Source organism: Hippoglossus hippoglossus, chromosome 9, assembly GCF_009819705.1.
Source record: "Hippoglossus hippoglossus isolate fHipHip1 chromosome 9, fHipHip1.pri, whole genome shotgun sequence".
NCBI lineage: Eukaryota > Metazoa > Chordata > Actinopteri > Pleuronectiformes > Pleuronectidae > Hippoglossus > Hippoglossus hippoglossus.
Genome location: NC_047159.1, coordinates 21,126,242 through 21,145,178, shown reverse-complemented (window position 1 = coordinate 21,145,178; position 18,937 = coordinate 21,126,242). Strand labels below are relative to the sequence as shown.

The 18,937-nt window shown below is 41.5% G+C and overlaps 1 protein-coding gene across 2 annotated transcripts in view; it reads right to left on the bottom strand.

Moving 5' to 3' along the window:
- Positions 1-2,256: 2,256 nt before the first annotated feature.
- The window catches only part of dock5 (dedicator of cytokinesis 5), a 34,452-nt gene continuing 17,771 nt past the window's right edge, over positions 2,257-18,937 (bottom strand). Inside the window, exons 20-52 of one of the 2 annotated variants that reach the window (XM_034596071.1) lie at positions 18,333-18,422; positions 16,942-17,042; positions 16,672-16,806; positions 16,459-16,570; positions 15,978-16,048; positions 15,633-15,739; positions 15,418-15,451; positions 15,315-15,360; positions 13,197-13,292; positions 12,905-13,003; positions 12,067-12,237; positions 11,829-11,929; positions 11,686-11,744; positions 11,283-11,437; positions 11,093-11,178; positions 10,544-10,700; positions 10,420-10,460; positions 10,255-10,345; positions 10,016-10,135; positions 9,314-9,403; positions 8,671-8,775; positions 8,286-8,427; positions 7,888-7,969; positions 7,690-7,774; positions 7,444-7,530; positions 7,176-7,352; positions 5,873-5,956; positions 5,642-5,779; positions 5,236-5,408; positions 4,920-5,043; positions 4,600-4,756; positions 4,232-4,347; positions 2,257-4,107 (exon numbers count right to left, since the gene is read on the bottom strand). In XM_034596071.1, coding sequence (XP_034451962.1) covers positions 4,006-4,107; positions 4,232-4,347; positions 4,600-4,756; positions 4,920-5,043; positions 5,236-5,408; positions 5,642-5,779; positions 5,873-5,956; positions 7,176-7,352; positions 7,444-7,530; positions 7,690-7,774; positions 7,888-7,969; positions 8,286-8,427; positions 8,671-8,775; positions 9,314-9,403; positions 10,016-10,135; positions 10,255-10,345; positions 10,420-10,460; positions 10,544-10,700; positions 11,093-11,178; positions 11,283-11,437; positions 11,686-11,744; positions 11,829-11,929; positions 12,067-12,237; positions 12,905-13,003; positions 13,197-13,292; positions 15,315-15,360; positions 15,418-15,451; positions 15,633-15,739; positions 15,978-16,048; positions 16,459-16,570; positions 16,672-16,806; positions 16,942-17,042; positions 18,333-18,422 — 3,534 coding nt within the window. In that variant the 3' untranslated portion in view covers positions 2,257-4,005. Of the gene's footprint in view, positions 4,108-4,231; positions 4,348-4,599; positions 4,757-4,919; positions 5,044-5,235; positions 5,409-5,641; positions 5,780-5,872; positions 5,957-7,175; positions 7,353-7,443; positions 7,531-7,689; positions 7,775-7,887; positions 7,970-8,285; positions 8,428-8,670; positions 8,776-9,313; positions 9,404-10,015; positions 10,136-10,254; positions 10,346-10,419; positions 10,461-10,543; positions 10,701-11,092; positions 11,179-11,282; positions 11,438-11,685; positions 11,745-11,828; positions 11,930-12,066; positions 12,238-12,904; positions 13,004-13,196; positions 13,293-15,314; positions 15,452-15,632; positions 15,740-15,977; positions 16,049-16,458; positions 16,571-16,671; positions 16,807-16,941; positions 17,043-18,332; positions 18,423-18,937 lie in introns of both variants that reach the window. The other variant, XM_034596070.1, reaches the window with a different exon arrangement.

Genomic DNA, 18,937 nt, shown 5'->3' with positions numbered 1-18,937 from the left:
CCACACAGGGGCTCAGGATCCCTCCAGCTGCTAAATGGACAAAGTAAGAAAAGGCATATTTTCCTTTGATGCAGGGGAGTTAAGTCGCGCCAAGGCCTCGGCTTCAACTCCTGTCTGTCTCTGTGTGTGTGGGAGGGAGCTGGCTTTAGCGTGACGGGGGGGAGAACAGTTCATTATGACTGAATAGTGGCCAATATGGATGCAATACTCATGAAGGAATATTTAATTTCTCTACCAGTGGCTGGAGAAGTAGTAGTAGTAGTAGTATCATTACCTCTGCAACAAAAGTTATGTTTTCATCACTGTTGGTCTGTTTGTCTATCAGCAAAAAAATTTCAACCGAATTTCACAAAACCTGGTGGAGGGACGGGACATGGACCGAGAAAAAACTCATTAAATCCAGACAAAGGGGCGGGTTCAGAAATCTTTTATCACTTTTTACAATATTTACATTTTTCACTAATTTCCCAGGGAATAATTCATGAATCGTCATGGAAAAAAATCACATTGAGGGGACTGGTAACTCTAGGACAGTTGCGGAGGTATGCGCTCTCCCATTCTAGTTTGTAGAAATACAAGTAAAAGTCCTGCATTCAGAACTCAGCAGAAGTTCAGAAGTATTATCTGCAAAATGTACTTGTACTTGAACTAGAAGTATGAGCAGCATTTTACTTGCATTTGCGGCTGATCAGTTTGTTAAGTCCAGAGGCTCGGAGTATAGAGGTCACCCAAGTGGTAACCCACCATGACGAGTTTGGCATTTTGGCCAGCACCATATTGCTGGGCGGGGGTGTGGAGCCTGACTGCAACCACCACCTGCAACCTCTAGCTGTCAATCACACAGGATCCATGCCCTATATGCATATTGGGCTTTATCATCTATTTTAAATTTAGTGGGACCATAATTCACAAAATAAGCATCATACTTAAAACTACTTATTAGGAAAATATAGTGCGGTTATAATTGAAGTGAGAAGTGAGGCTGTCTCCTCATAGACTTCTGCAGAAACAGACTTATTTTTGTTTCAGGCACCTGCACATTGGCTTCACTGTCCAGACCTTTACATCCATTTTTATACACCTCTGCTCACCAGATAAATCTGAGTGGCTGTGATGTTACACATGAATTTGTATTTTTTCAGTTGTATTTATTGAAATGTATTTATTGCTTTCCTTTTTCTCAGCGGACTTTGGATAATTTTACCCACTTGAGCTTAAAAACAGCCCGGAGTAAATACCTCTTTGACAGAACAGGTAACAACTCAAAGACGTCTGTGAGGCAATCAGGACCAAGCGCTTCTTTTTCACGAGGGTTCGGGAGCCAAAAAGGTTTGGATGCGCTGGTTTCATCTCAGTGCATCGTACTGTATTTCATGTTTTTATGTGAAAGCTTAATCTGGAGAGTAGCTGTCAGATATAAACGTAGTGGTGTAGAAAGTACAGTATTTCCCTCTGGATTTTAGTGGGGTAACACAGGTATATAAAAACTGCACTTAGGTATATGAGAGTTTGCAACAATCTGCAGGAAATAGAACTGCTTTCCATAAGGGCTGTTTGAAGGTGATGCAAAGTGTGTGACCTATAACAATACACAGTGGACATGTACAGTAAAAGTGTCGCCAGCTTATTATCGGTTAAAGGGAAGCTGGAGCGACGTGAGAAATAAAATTAAAAGAAGGAAGCTGTAGTGATTGATGGCCCCAGATTCTTTACAGCATGAAGTTGTAAACATATCCACAGTATGGAGATTGTTTCCATGGAGATGTTCCCAAGCATCCAGCTGAAGCAACGCTGCTCTCGCTGCACGGGTGAACATCACGTTTAACAGTCATTGCTCCTGAGACGTGTGCGAAGAGCAATATCCCGTCGCTCACACTCTGACAGGAAGGAACAGGCAATTAACAATCCAGATTAGCAAGAGCAGCACCCATCAAACAACTCCTGTAAACATCTCGTAAACTCCTCCTTCTGGACAGCTTCCCCAGATAATGCGTCTTTAGCTCGTGCATCAGAGCTTGAGGCATCATTTTCCTGCACCTAATTGTATTTGAAATACATAAATCAGCAGTTTTCATGGCAGCTTGTTGGATGTTTGGATCTTGAAAGTGTCATTTTTTTGAGCCATCAACAGCATCAAAAGGACTGGCTGTTTCCAGTGAGGGAACACAGCGTTGTCTATTTACTCCTTGTGACAGGATTGTACTTAAGAGACGCCTTTCTAAAATAATCGATGACACCAAATCACAGGAGACACAGGTCTTTCAACACGTCTTTATTTTTGTTCAGTCAACAACAGTTTGTTCATAAAAGGAATCATAAAAAAAGATCACTATATATCTCTTGAGGCATTTTATGTCTAATGTTTCTTAAATCTCTTGTTCGGAAAACTGTACAAAAACAGTTAATCCCTTGAATAGCAATTTAAAAAAATCTAAAAATAAACCTATAATATTGACAGCTTAATTGTGAATTCAATGTGATCATTTTAAGAACATGCATAGATTTGGCACTGTGAAGACATATACAAATTTTAAAAGATTTCAGCAGTGCACATTAGAGCCATTTGCTGAAATTAGACCTAAATTACTCTGGATACAAATAAACCATCTGTGTCCACACTATGTGTGCAAAAATAATGGAGACATTAAAATTCAATGAATAGCAATAATTTAAGTTTCAATAATGAACTGATAAAAAAGAAAATGGAGGAACTCCTGAAATATAAAACTACAGTGAACTTCAAAGGCACTTTTACAGCGGTTACCATTGATTAAAGGACCAGTTCGACATTTCCCTTCCTTACCGAGAGTTACATGAGTAGATCGATACCTATACCTATTTAATGTCTGTATATAAAATACATAGCTGGATGTGACAGCCTGTAAACTTAGCTTAGCATAAAGACCAGAACTCTTTATCATACATAAGAAAAATCATCTACTGGCGCTGATTAATTACACCTTTTTATAATTGTTTAATTTGATCAAAATAAAAGTAAAAACATCAGGTTGTGGATTTAGAGTGGGGGGGTTGGGTGGTTATGTTCTGATCTATTTCAGTTTTATTTTTTTATTACAGTTTCCCTCCATTTCCAGTCTAAGCTAAGCTAAGCTGACCTGTTGCTAGCTCCAGCTCTGCATTTATCATACACATATGAGAGTGGTATCTATCTAACTCTTGACAGGAATGGAAATAAAGATATTTCCCCAAAATGGCGAACTATTCCTTTAAGGAGAAATGAACTTCCACTGAACATCAACATCAATATCAATGTGACGCAGTGGAGAAGCATCAGTTACAGTATTCAGTTGATCATAAACATCAAAACACAGTTCGTACCACATTCAATAATGCCATCCAGTGTTTTTGAAACATCGCATTTTAGAAAAATTCTGCTTGATCATAATGTGACTCAACGTCATCATCAAACACAAAAAAAAACAAAATATCAGTTACATTCTGTGCATTGTATTCCCTGCTCTTGATCAAGTTTAACATGTGTCTACCGCAGCTTTATCCTGTTCAAATATGGAATGCCAGTGAACAGAGAGGGGGGGGAAATAAGTCATCCAGTGTCACTCCAACACATAAAAACTAAACAATACATGGCAACATTGGTCGTTCCTTTTCCCTGCGAGTGGTAACAGTACCATGGCAACTTTCTTCCAGAATAAAAACATCTAATCAATGTTTCATTATCTCTTAAAATGCAAACTGAATCCAAGGCTGGAGTGACCTCGTGCACCCGACATCATTGTTTTTTTTTTGCCCGTACATATCTTTCCTCGCGGCTTAGAATACAAAACTGCTAAAACTCGACAACAAAGCACTGCTTGGAATTATAACCGACTTGCATCAGAAAGATTTTCTGCTGAGAATCCTGCGCACATCCCACGTAGATGTTCCAGCATCTGTACACTGCTGTGGCATTTCCTCAGTGCACTTTCACCACTGCCAAATCATAGAATTAGTGACACTTTCGTACTCTGAGACGTAGGTGTCGCCTTACTGCGGGGTGTGGTCATACGCCGGGAACATCGACTTCCGCGTCTTCGGAGGAGGTGGCGGTGGCTTGCTCTCAATTTTCACTGGCAGCGGAGGAGTAAACTGTGGGGGAAAAGGAGTTTAAGTTAGGACTTCAAATAAAGAATAAAAAACAGAATATTTTAACATTTACCCGCCATTAAATATGCAATAGCGTGGGGGTGCTATTTTCTGCCAGCAGATGTACCTCTGAAGAGAACCTTAGGTTGTCAATCTCGTGTGGGTGTTTCTTCGGAGGCATGGGTGGGGGGGTCCCTGGGGTGTCGATGGTATTGGCATCATTGTCGAGAAGTGACGAAAAACCTAACACAGGGGAGTGAGGAAACAAAAGCTTTTCAAACAGCATGCATCTGTGAATATGCGCATGTGTGTGTGTGTGTGTGTGTGTGTGTGTGTGTGTGTGTGTGTGTGTGTGTGTGTGTGTGTGTGTGTGTGTGTGTGTAGACCAGAATGTGATTACACAACGTTAGCAGGCATGATATCCCTCCTTTTCTGTATGTGAGGTATAATTCTTGAGAGTGATGCAGTGTGTATGTTGGTCACAAGAGTACGTACTGGAGCTGCGTGGTGTGTGCGGTGTGTGTGGAGAGGCAGGCTGGCTGAGAGGGATAGAGATGCTGAGCTTGGACGAAACCCCCTGGAACAGCGAGAGTGGAAGACGTTTGTCTCCAAACTGTAAACTCTTGGGCCTCTGCTGCTTCTCTGGAGGCGTCTGGAATAAAAGTAGGAAAACAAAGATGTCAGCATCCATGCTATTCCCCCATTCACAACTGAATCACAGAAACGTATACAATCATCGGAGTGAAAGCTCGGTATATTTCAGATGACAATAGTGTTTTTATTAAAAAAAATTGCTCCTGCACATAAGGTTGTACCTCATCAGTGTCGGACTGCCTCTCCAGTAAGACCTGGGATTTGCTCACACTCCACTCCTTCCTGTTCTTTCGACCAATCCTGTTGTCCTCCTCAGAGCGGGACAGGATGGAGGCCCTGCGATCGCTGGGACGGGACAACAAGGAACTGCTTGTGAATAATCAGACATAAGAGAATCAGAAAGACAAACAATGCTTCAGTGTTAGATGTAAGTCGTCTCTTATAGTGAGGGCAACACAGGCAGACAATATGAAAAGCAGACAGGGAGCGAGGTAGACTAAAGGAGCAGGGAGAGGATGCACTGATGCAGGGACTGACTCTTGGGAGGAATTGCAGGAGGGTCCGTCTGAGGATGCGGAGCCGCTGGAGAGGCCTGAGGAGGCGGAGGAGAGGGTCGAAACAGTGGACATGCGGCGCAGGGTGGAGGACAGGATGTAGGGCATCACCACTGAGCCCACACGGCTCTTCTTCTTTTCAGCGAGCGAACAGGGCTGGGACACACAAATGGGATTAAGCATCATCAGAGAATCTTGGCAGGGGAGAAGCACAATGACAGGCAAAAACACAGGTCACACCAGGCATGCTAAGGGAAGATTTATGGTCGTGGGCTAATATAATGTACACTCCGCTTTGAATGAGAAGCATTTGATCGGAAGGCAACAGGGCCAATATCTTAAGTTGGCACCCTTTTTACATTAAATTGAGTTTGGAGTTGGCAACACACCAAGGTTATGACACCATAATGCTTCTCCACTTTCTCCCGAAGGTCTTGGAAGCAGGTAACCATTCGGTTGTGTAAGGGCTTCAGCTGCTCCGCTGTCTTCTCCCCATGGATGCGAATCCCATCTGCCAACAGAGGGATCTGGAGGGGGGGGGGAGAGAGAGAGAGGGCACTTAAGTGTCATAAACCGCCTTCTGCTTCGAGGTCAAGGGCTGCGATGGTGGAGGGATTTACCTGCAGAGCGATGAGCTGTTTAAGGATCTCAATACTCTCGTGTTCCTCTGGATGCTCTTGCATGTAGGTGTCTGTAAAGAACGCCTACAAGAGGATAGAAAAACAGGATGAATAGGTTTCGAAAACACAGGCTTAAAACAAATATCGCCACAAACAACAATGAACAGGTTTACACAGCATGACAAAGAGGCCACAGTGGTTCCCTACTGAATACAACTCTGTAACAGGCCTGAAGCCAGGTACAAGTCATGAAGAGGAGATCAAACATTTATATTATCTTTGCAGTTGCATGATTTAGCTGTGTTCTTTAATAGCAGTTTATGGTTTTCCACATTAATAATTTAAACCAACTGTGCACACAGCCAAAACCGGATTTCGCAAACAGCTACACCATTAAAGCTAATATAGTGCAGTCTGTAAGCAGAGGCACAGTGACATCATTTTTGTGGCTGATGGTTGTGACAAGGGGGTTATATTTCATCTGTGTTTATTTATTTGTTTGTCTGTTAGCAGGAGTACACAAACAACTACTGGACTGACGAAGGATGTAGTATGGGTCAGGGGAGAAGCCATTTACCTGTGGTACAGATCCGGATCAGGGAGCGGATCCAGGCTATTTTTATTCACTTTCTTTACAATTGGGATTTCGTTAATTTCTCAGAGACTGGGACTGAGACTGAGAGGGACTGATGTTAGCAAGTGTGCAATTTGGTCACGATCAACATGAAAATACAGATCTAGTGAATTTAAATGTGTTTTCCTAAGGAGACAGTTGGGCTCGAGGTGTGCTCTTTACTGAGGGCCATTCTAGTTTCATCTACATATATTTGTAATTTAGCGGGATTAGGCAAAAACTACGAGACAGATTACCACGAAACTTGGTGGAAGGATGTGGTATGGGTCAAGGAGGAATTGATAAAATGTTGGCGCGAATCCAGATCAGGGGATAACGGAATTATTGTCCACTTGCTTTAACATCGTGAGATAGGGCTTCTTTTTGGACATTGTCACTGATTTCCCATGAAATATTTCATTTATCTTACAGAAATTGTTCTTACACTTAGAGAACCCATGTTTATAAGTGTGTGCAATTTGGTGCAGCTTGATTGAATCCAAGGGCCTTGGTGGAGGTATGTGCTCTACTGAGTGTAATTCTAGTTTGTCTATGATTCTGAATGATGCATTTAAAATAGTCTTTTTCACATTCGTTAGCTCAGAGGATACTAGAAGGCCTTAATCCCAATGAGACGACCTGATTAAATAACAGACAAACAAATATTCACATTACAGACATAAATCAGACCTTCTCATAGTTGGAGAAGCCGCCCATGACTGCTGGGTCAACGATGCCGCTGAGCATCATGGACAGTGGGTTGATGGACAGTGAGCGATCGCAGGCTTGCTGCTGCACCAGGTTACTCAGCTTTTCATTGGCCATCTCCATTGTTTCTATGGCGTTCTTCAGAGGACTGATCTCCTCCTGCCCATCAGGAGAGTCACATAAAGAATGATGTGAGTTAGAGGAATGTTTACCATGAAAACAGAGTGTGAGCATCGAGTCTGCTTCTTACCACTGAGACAGATTTGACTTCAAACCATTTGAGAATCCCTGGGAAGCGATAGGCAGTTATGTAAGTTGATCTCTCAATCCACATGGTCTGTGGGGCAGAATATCAATAAAACAATAAAGGCTGACATTTTAATATCTTTATTAATCTTCAGAGTGAGGTATTTGCAAACACAGGGGGGTTTATGCTCTTTTTTTAGATTTACACGTATGAGCCTCGTGTTTAAAAGTGAACTTAAAAAGTGCTCACCGCAAATTCATTGTCTGGGTCCTTTTCACCTTTCCTGAAGGGCCTGGAATACTGGAACTTGTCCACTTCATTGGTTCTGTAATAGCTGCGAGGGAACAGGGAAGAAGAGCAATGAGTTAGTGGTTCGACCACAGAACTATAAATCCCAGGGTGCATTCACGAGAAAATAAATTAGCCTTTAAGTGTTCTGTTACGCACTTTAATATCTGCTCTGGAACCCCCTTGTCTTTAAACTGCTGCGGCACAGTGAGAACAGGCTTGACAGTAAAGCACTGGATATCTGTGAATTTCAACTAAGGATAAGAGCAGTAATAGTGTGGATGTACAGACAGAGCCCAGAGCCATGTTAGCAGCTTTGTGAGGCTAAAAGTGGGCACAGCGATGCTTTGAGCTAAATACTAATATCACACAGACAAAACTTAAATACTAATGTTAAGCAGGTGTACTGTTTTTCATGCTCATCATCTTAATAAAGCATATTAGGATGCTAATTAGCAAACCTCACTGCCATCCCTGGAGCCATATTGCTAACATGGCTTAAAATATGGAATATTAAATATTAAACATTTTATGTGCGGCTAATTAATTAAGGATACGCTGTCCAGAGGAGTTGCTGATGTTGTCTCCAGGGGGCGCTGTGCTGGTCATCCGGACTGCGATTGGGAACTGAGAGAGCAGCTTCAAGCTGAAGTCTTCAAGCCACTCGTACTCTTTGCCTCGGTAGATGAACATCTTGTTCTGCAGCGGAAACATTTCAGCTTATTTTCCCTGATATATGAGAGGTAGGTCAGTGCAACCTGACAGGCCTGCGTTAAGTCTGACATTCTCTTGTGTCATCAAAAAGCCAATAACCTTTATCTGCATTATTGCAAATTGTCCAGAGAAATGCTTCAAAAAGCCAGCTCACTGCATAAGCACAGGCATATGGAGGTTTGTCTAAGTCTCTATTTATTGAAATACGGCAGGTAATCACTTTCTTACCCGGAGGAAGGAAGGGAATCCGAGGCCATAATAACCTACAGCAAAGTACTCTGGCTGTGGCCGCATCGCATGCATTATGTTCTCATAGAACTGGGCTTGTTGTTTCTGTGACAGGGAACAGAGAAGATGAGCTGCTTTAGTGAACATATACACTCAGTTGTAATTAGTATTTTACTAATTACAAAAATGTTTATTAATTATGAACAAACATGTTCAAATTAATTAATTGAAATAGCAAAATATATGATGACTGCCATTTCATTTTGTCAAATGTTGGGAAAAGATTATTGGAGCACAATCATAGCAAATTACTTAAATACATAATACATTCTAACTCCACAGAATCAGCAGAGAATATATATATATATATATATATAGAAATAATAGAAAATGAGGCAAACCCATTTATTTATTGTCCCCTTCTTTCAGTTGTTCCTTCAACCAATTGTACAAAATTCTCCTCCACTATTAATCATCTGACTAATTTCTATAGTGCTAACAAGGCACCGACAATAAAAAACACCTCCATTGAAGTTCTTTTCATGTCATTTCATACAGCTGCCTTGTTCCGAGTCGTTTTAATGTTTTAGGAGTGACAGTCTTTTGTTTGCGGGGCTGAATTGCAGCGCGTGCATCCTCTTACCAGAAGCTGGCTGAGCTCCATGAAGTCAAACATGTGGCTCTCGTGCATCTTGGCCAGCTGCTTGCCCAGCTCAATGGCCTTCTCCCACATCTGACAAGACATGTACAAGGCTCAGTTAAAAGGGGGACATAAAATATGAACACAAACACACAGGGGCACAAGTTGAACTGTGGCACTTGGCTCTTATGGTTGTCCTCTGTGCTCACAGCTTAGAGGGGAAACTGTTGATATGGATGCTGCGGCCAGAGAAGAATCCTTAACACTAACACCACTAGAATGGCACTCAGAGCACATACTCTCACCAAGGATGATTGGCCACTTTATCACCATATTGTATACACATCAGATACATAAACCATGTACACAGACGTTTTCTGCAAACTGTCTAGATTAAAGACAGGAAACATATCCTGATATAGATGAAACAAACAAACAAACAAACAGATACAAATTTGGGTAAATTATATATCTCAAAATATCAAAGAACTAATTTGAAAATCAAAGACATGAAATACTTAAAAACTGAAATGTACAGAGACAGTGCAAATGTTTCATGGTTACTGTAAAGTAACTGGATAAAGATCACTCACCTAAAAATAATACATTTTGATTCAGAAAACATTGATAATTATCTGCATCCAAAATAAATATCTGTATGTGTTTTTTCAACAGCAGCTCACAGACAAGGCAGTGGCCACTCACCTTGCCCTTGTCAAAGTAACAAATGATCTCCTGGAAGAGCCTCTCTTTCAGCTCCTGCTGGGTCCACACACGGTCCCCATCTCGAGGGATGAGGTGAGTTGCACAGGGTTTGTCAGACCACTGAGGAGGCAAATCAATTAACTTAGAATGTATCACTCACTGAACATTTAGAAACATGGTGATACTAGCACAGGTGAAACAACTCAAACTAAAAAAAAATACTGTGATGTGTTAGAGACCTCCAGTATTTCGGCGTGTAGTAGCAGAGTGTAGGATGCCTCTGTGTAGTTCTCACAGTCCAGGTGCAGATCTCTCAGCTTGTACAAGTACCTGGTCACATGAGTACATCAGTCAGATAAGGTTTGGCCCTGAGACCACAAACTCTGTGTCTCTGTCTAACTCACCGGATGTAAATGTCCTCCCTCTTTTTCTCTTTGTAGAAGTTCTGCAGGAAACAAAAATAATAGCTTATTTCTGAAAACTGCTTAATGTACATGTACAAACCATGAACATAAACACGGAGCATACCAGCACATTGACAGTGCAACTCATTCGGTGCTCTGGACTTTCATCATGTGTGATGGTGCGGTACGCCAGGAGATTCTCCAGCAGGCTGCTGAGCAGCAGAGCCAGCTCCTCCCCTGACTGTGAGAGGTATCTGTGGCGTCTGCAGTGCTCCAGTAACCTGCACATATAAACAAATGTCCTTCACAGACTACTCCTCAGCTGTAATGGGCTATGTCTAGTTTATCAGTTCCCTAAAGCCTCCCTTTGAATCTGACCAGAAAACTAAAACCTGTTTTTGCAGTTGTCTGGGACCAAAACATTCTGTCCTCAAGAGTTTTCTATTGATTAGAGGTTGTTTACAATTCCAGTAGACCATCTTGTCCTTCTGGCTCCTTGTGGACTTTCTTAAAAAACACAATCAGAAAACCTGCTTTGTGTTTCATAAGCAATCCTATGTGAATTTCCGTTTACACAGTATTGAAGGGTGTTTTATCGGTGTGCTGCATTACTTGAACAAGTCTCAGAATAAAATTAATATTTTTTTCTTGTTGATCTGCTCCTGAGTCTTACGTTTTCTCCAGCAGGACTTTGTACTGCTCATCCCCTTGACCTCCTTCCACCTCCTGATCCAGCTTTGTTATCAGTTCATTCTCAAACTGCAAAGACAAGAAGGTGATTTAAAGAAAAACACAAACACAGCATCAGGTCAAACAAAGGTCCTATTTATCCAGGAGAAGTGTGGAATTTCAGAGCTTTTTACCGTCTCAAATGTCCGTCCGGGGTTGAAGTTGTGCTCACACTGCATCATATCAAAGAAGATGGGGATGGTAGCTTTCCTCAGTTCAGGCTGAGGCACCAGTGTGACCGCAAGGATGGGCCCGACCATGGCTGGGATGAACTTCATTTTGTGGGGGCCTGAGGGACAACAGAACATTATCACACCAAAATAGCATAGCATGATTTGAGAAGGCAATAAGCTGCATCTGCGTCATTCAACACACAGAGGCCAAATCTAATAATATAGTAAACAAAACAACAATACACTGTGAAACTGGACAATAAAAAAAATATTGTCCTGTTTTTCCACTTGGCATGTACCGAATAAACAATCCCACTAACTCTGTGATGATAGTAGTTTTATCAGATGGTGCAAAAACACTCACCGAGATTGTACCACATGTCTCTTATTTTAAACCCAAAAGTCTTCCTCATGTCTCCATATCTGTGGTAAAATGAAATTAAAAAGCTGTACATTACAGTTTCTGACATTAAAATAGTCTTTTTGATGAGCTGGGAGTCGACTCACTTGTTCAGTATCTTATTCCGCTTCTCCTGAGAGAAGGATTCCAGCTGCAGTGTCTTGTGGGTGAGGAATGCCACAGTCAAATAAAAGTAGTTATTCCAAAGCTGCGAGGGGGAAGCAGGGTTTTCAAATATTAATGACATAATTACCGTCTCATAATATTGGCTTTTGATTTTGTGTTGAATAAAAAATGTGACCTCTACTAAGACGAAGGAGAGAGAAGGGAGGAGAGGCGACGCACCTGTAGTTCGAAATGTGCCTGGTCCAAGAAGTACATGTTGAGGACGTCCGAGTACTGGTCGATGGCCCTGAGGAAGACCTGCATCTGCACCAGGTTCATGATCATCCAGTCAGCCGGGAAGACGTTTCCCATGAGGTCTTTAAACATGATGAATGTCTCCATGAGAAAGTCCTGAGGGCAGAGAGGAAGCTTTACTGCAAGTGTGCACTCTCGCTTCAAAGAACTACAATAATATCTGAAAGATAAGTAATTGAACCAAACTAAAGCCTCTTTTCCACTGGTCTAAAAACTCACTAACATCTGGCTTCTGTCTGCAATGGGAACGGATACAATCAGCATTTACTCCAGAGTCAAATGACCCTGAAATGACACAGGTTTTTATCGGCTCCGGCTCCGATCGGCAGTGATGGAAACAACCGGGTGAACCTGCTAATTTGACAGCGAGGAGAGAGAGCCCCTCAGTTTTTGGTGCATTGGTGATGTTGAACATGGTGCACTGGGGGGAAAAAACAGAAAGGCAAGCATCTCTGCTGGCAATGGGAAAGAAGTTAATCACCTTTTTGAACAGGTTTACCTACATTTAAAAAACCTGTTCATTTTGGTGTATAAGAGGCATAAGCAAATCCACAGCAGTGCTGCGACATGTCAGGCACACACAATGTTCCTTAATGGAGGCCTTACAGACATCCTCATCATGTCACCCCAATCCACTGAGTGAAATATCTGTAATCAATATTCTCTTAAGGAGCAGTAAGTGACATGGGTGGTTTAATGCCTGTTATTGATGGGATCTTTCAGCGGGAGCTGTAGGCAACAGGGGAGCAACAGGGACACTTACTATGATATCCTGTCTCGTCTTGAAGGTGCTGATGTAGTGGGCGTAATGCATGTCATCCATTTGCTTCAGGATGGCCGTCATGCAGGCGAGATAGTGACCCTGCCAAAGAGAGGTCCACTATCACTCATGTTTTCACAGTAAAATATCACTTAAAAAAACTGCACCCCAGCACGTTCTTTGTTGCTTCGGTGGTATTGTTTTAGGTGATTTCACGCTCATTAATGCTAAGATAAAGGCTGAGGTTGCAGTCGTCAAGGATTTATTTCGACTCCAACATCACACTGGGTCTTACAATGAGAAGGGAGGACCTGTCCATGCTGATGACTGTGCGATTAACCCTGCGAAGAAGCCGCTCCATTATCAGCTGAACGTGCCCTCTGGTTGGACCCTGCAAAGACAGAGACCGCCTCAGGTACAGTTGAAACATGTTGGCACAGATATGTTATACGGTGCTGTCGCTATTAAAAGGACCCAATTCAGCCAAATTACAAAACCCCTATTTTACTCCTTTATTTTTAGTGCTGGCTTTATTTGCCAAGGTCAGTGCATACAGTGGAGGTGAATGGAATTTCTTTTGTGATGCTCTGAGTACTGACAAAAATACAGCAGCATGTCTGCCTACAAAGACTGTTCCACTTACTATAGATAATCCTAATTCTTCAGGTGAAATGGAAACAATCAAATTACAAAAAATGAATCTATAACCTATATAATTTAAATAATTGATTATTAAAAAATGTCATCATCTACATCATGCCAGCACCAGAGTTTCCCATTAATTATCTAGACTGTGGCGACCTGTGACTGTTTCATTATGAAAAGAAATACCGCAGCAGTTGTAGGCCTCCGCCAACCAGTGCAGTTTCCGTCTCCATCAATTTTATTTCCAGATTCATATCAGGTCATTATGACCTTAACCTTTGACCACTGAAATCTAATCGGTTCATCAGTTCAAGTTGAACAAATTCCCTCAAGGCAGTCTGATCACATTCAAGAGGCCCAATCATGTTTTGTGAGGCCACCGTGACCTTGTCTTTTACTGAGATACTGTGTTCACAAGGTAAAACGTGTTTTGAGAGGTCACAGTGGCATTTGACCATCAAATTCACATCTGGGTCATCAATGAGTCAAAGTGAAGTGAATTGTGCCAGATGACTTTAGCTTTTCCCCTTTTGCACCAAAATTAAATCAGTTAGTCGTTGAGTGCAAGTTAATATTGGTGCAAAAAATGTGAAAAGATTTACTGAAGGCGTTCCAGAGATATGGCATTCACAAGGCAAAACATGTGCTTGGTGAGGTCACCTTTGACCACCAAATCTGAATCAGGGCATTCTTGAGTCCAAGTGAATATTTGTGCTGGATGTGATGAAATTCCATTTGGGCTTTCCTGACATATTGCATTCGCAACCACGTGAGGTCATGTGACCTTGATCATTTGACCTTCAAACTCTAATCAGTTCATCTTTGAGTCAAAGTGAATGTTTGTGCCAAAGGTGAAAAGATTCCCTCCGGCCACAGGCTGTCGCTGGCACGGAGGCATAACACATTTTTTTACACTTCTCATTGTAACATATAAGATCTTCGTGTTTTGCTCAGTTGCTGCATTGGATAGCTGTGTGCAGTGCTATTTGCAGAGTAAAATTATAAAGTTGTTACTGTCAACACAGTCTGACCTCATATTGTGTGCGTAACTGCAAGTGGCGTGCAATGCACACGAGAGCTTGTCTTTCAAACCTTAGTCTATGTACCTATCACTGGTTGCATGTGAGTGACGTTCGTGCGCGTGCATAGATTGAATGAATTCTATGGGAAAGGCAGAGCCCCCTCTAATTAGTGAACTTAATGAGGACTTTCCTTGACCTTAATTACAGTAAGGTAAATATCTTTGGGTTTTGGACTGACAAAAGTTTCTAATTGGAATTTGTTTAAGTAAGGTCTCCTCTTGAGATTCAATGCCTTCCTCGTATCGTGGTGGTGAAAACAGATGAAAACCCGGGTAAATAATACAAAAATCTGTGGGAAGGGGCTAAACAGTGCAGCCCAGAGTTTTCTCACCCCTCCAGGGGAGACCCAGTGATGCTCCCAGGCATGATGGGATGTGTAATTTGAACGGGACAGCTCTCTGGATCGGCTCCAGGAATTCCTTTCAGCTGGACGTGCCTTGAAAACCTCTACATAGATGCCAGAATCACCTCAACTGGCTCCTTTCCATAATAACCTGCAGTTTTGCTACCACGTCCCCACTGATTTCTAATCTCATTAGCTTATCTCTGCCACCTTGTGCATGAAACCCATTTTTCAGACTTGCATCCAAATTCTCAATGTGATTTTTCTCCCCCTGTAATTTGAGTGTAATGAACCTTTAAAGTTATTATCTTTGCGTGTCTGAAAGTGAATTTGTTCTCCTCACCACGTCCTTGCGGTCCAGGTTGTCCAACACTGTGCTGAGCAGCTGGACACAGGCCTCGTGGTCGGGTTTACACGAGCGGTCGTCCAGCTGCCCACTCAGCTGGTCAGTGACAAGTGGCAGGAGTACATCTCGACAATCTGCGGCAAAGGAGTGGAGAAGAAAAAGAAAAAACAGAGCTTGTTGGATCAAACATCACATTTTCTGTTAATGGAGCTGACCTGACAAACAGGTACGTAGGTGTAATGTGGAGCAATGCATTGTGCCCTTCATCTTGTGTGAAATGTCATTATGTGGTTTTTGAGCCTCGAGGACTCCTACCTGGCTGCCTGAAAAGGTCACTCTCCACCATTTTACACATGCAGCCCAGCTTCTGACGCACGAGCTGCGAGTCTGGAATGCTCTCGATGAACTTTGCTAGGAGAACGCTGTTTAAGGAAATGAAAGAAAGGAGCCAAAAGAGCAGCGGTGACATTTTTTATGTTATTCACATCTCACATCTGGTAATTATTGTCATGGAGGACTAATGAGCAACACACATTATGGGTTAACTCTACGGCGTCAAGAAAGGAGAAGAATGACTCCTTAACTCTAAAAAGAATATGATCGTTTGCACTGAGGCAGGCAATTATCATTTCCTGCTGTGCAAACCCTCTGGAGACTTACCTGAGCTCCACGGGATCAAACACAGTCTGGATGTCATTAATGATGCTGGGGAGGTATTTTAATATTGCCCCCTGAAAAAACAAAGAATCAGGTCTCATCAGGCTGGAGCGTGGGGATGTTGTTTATTCTCTTGTAAACAAGCTTTTCCTCGACTTACAGAAGCTGCCAACGGGGAGCCCACACTCATTCTGCAGTTAATTTGTAAAACTTTTCAATAATTTGTCCATAAAACAGTGCCACAGATTTTCACAGCTTGACTGATGAAGTCCATGAAATTTATATGCAGCACTGAAAGATGATGAGACTGAAAATTAAAGCATCTTCATAGAGTCTGACTGAGCTGCAATTTAGTTTTATTCTCAAGATTGAAACAAAAAAGACGATTTTGTGAAATTTTATCACATACATCACAACAATCAAACAAATAAGAGACAAAAGCAGTTCCTGGAAACACTAACTACTCAGCTGTGATTCAGTTTACCTTTATCTTCACTCCCTCATCAAGAGGTCTGTCCATGAGAGTGTTGAAAGACAAGAAAAGGGTGCGAATGGAGTTGAGGAAAGCGTCCCCATCTTCACTGTTCCCATAGAATCTGAGAATCAAGGCCAGGATTTGCATCACAAGAAGCAAGCCTTTGAATATGAGAGTGCAAAGTGGATTATTTTTTTCTTTTATGACAATGTCTCTTGATACCTGAGATAGAGGACCCGGGACTGTACAATAAACCTGAAGAGGTATTTTAGAGCTTTGAGTGCCATGTAGAGCCTCTCGGTCAGGACGGGCTCCTCGGCATGGCTCACGTAGTAGTTAAGCACCCCAGTTAGCTTCCTGAAAAAGTAAATGAGTATTAAGGTCCTCTGGTAATTTGGGCGTGGGTGGAGAAGAAGAGCAAATGGAATACTAAAAATAAACAGCATGAAGGGGAGTAAGCCATCAAAGGTGGAAAAGAGAGGGGAGACTCACATGTAAGCCAAAGTGGCACTGAAGTGCTTGTTGATGTAGGTTTCCAAGACTGGATTGAAGTGCTGGAATTTGATGTCGCCAATAAGTGTGATTATAAATACCTGGTTATACAAAAAGAGAAGGAAACAAAATGAGAAACTGGTCTAAGTTGACACATGTACAGAACTCTACATTACTGGTTCCAGATGTTTCTTATTTAAAATACTTAGGATTATATCTTATTATGGCGTGCATTCATGTATTTCATGTTCATGTGTTTGTAGTCAAACCTTAACATGTAGGAAATGCATGATGTAAGCCTGTAATACTGTTTAAAATTCTAATCTTTACACAGTCTGTGTCACATAAAGATTATTATTCTTATTCCAAAGAAGTCAAGTTTGAGTACTTTGAATCTTCCACTGTTGCCATGGTAATCAACATCAAAATAGTATTTCACTGTTGCATGTTTCATTTATAAATAATATCACATAGGCATTGCCACAAATATCTCAATTGCCAATGAAATGAGAAATAGTAATTCAACATTATTCATCTACAGGAATTATTATTAGTTGTTCTCAGACAAGGACATTATTAATCTACGTGATATCTTTGTGAGGTGCAGTTGTCATCTAACGTTAGCAGCACTGACACAAAACACTCACATGCTTACAAGCTACAACAGTGCAAGAGAGGAGTCAAAAAACTGTAGGAAAAAAATAACAACCCCTAGAAAGTTAAAAGGAAACTGGCATATGTGAAATCTATCAGTGAAAAATTGTAAGCCAGCCGCCTCACAACTGCAAAAGTGCTGCAAGCTAACAAAGTAAAATAATGTTCAACCATGTACGAAGCCAAATGTGGTTAAAGAGGTGGCTACTGATGTTTTCATTTAGTTTTGTGGTTAGCGCTGATTGCAATTGTTTATCAAAAATGTGTCATGATCATTTATTTAAATGTAGTGTTAATAAATGGCTTTTTCAGAACAAAAGTCATGGCTGATATGATTTACGAGGATTGTACCTGTTACAGCTGTAAATGACTGGATGTATACTTATAATGGTGTTTGCTTTTTAACAATTGTTCCCAGTGTGTTACTGTATTAACGCACTATTTTTTGTCACTGCAGGAGGCCTATCAACATCTGGCAAAGGGACTGACGATGAAAATTAGCCTTTCATTTACATTTGTAGGAATGTTGATTAATGTGCATTGTCCTAAATAAAGAATTTAATAAAATATTTGTAAATATTGTCATATGTTTTTGTGGCACAATTCAGTTTCCTATCCCTGTGACCCTTTAGACAAATGTTGTGACCCTTCGTGGGGTTGTGTCGTGCCATCCTGTCATGGACACTTGTGCACTGCATAATAAAATTGGCCACACAATGGCTTCACCACAAACTAACCAACGCATTGAAGACCAGGGTGTCATAGGTGTCCTTCTCTGAGGTCTCCATCATTATGTTGAACAGGGCATCCAGAGTGTCCTGGAGAAACTGTGGGGAAACAGAAACAAGTCACATAACTCCCATTATAGAAGACATTTTACATCATTTATTAAACTGATCAGAATGTTATCTAAGCTGTTTTCACACGTGAACTCTGGAGAATGTCCGCAAAAATGTCCTTTGTCAGGAGTTTACCATTCACACACGAACAACAGAGCAGGACATTTTCCGCTCAGACACATTCATAACAGCAAAATCTCCAGAGCGCTGCAGGCGGAGGACTTTCAGACTGAATGCATCTGCAGAGATCACATGTTTACAGCCTTGCCCCTTATCGCCAAAAGCTCTTTTGACATCTTCATCTGTGTCTTCTACGTGTATTTGTATTTGTTTAGTTTTTTTCAGTTTTTGCATCTGTCGCATTAGAGATACATCATTAACACACCCACTTTCTCACTAGTAAAACCCTGGTAAAAAACCCTTAGGATAGTGGTGCTGGCAAGAGAAATTCCATAGAAAGTCTGGAGCCTTTCAAATAGACATTGGTGCTCTTGCATACAGCC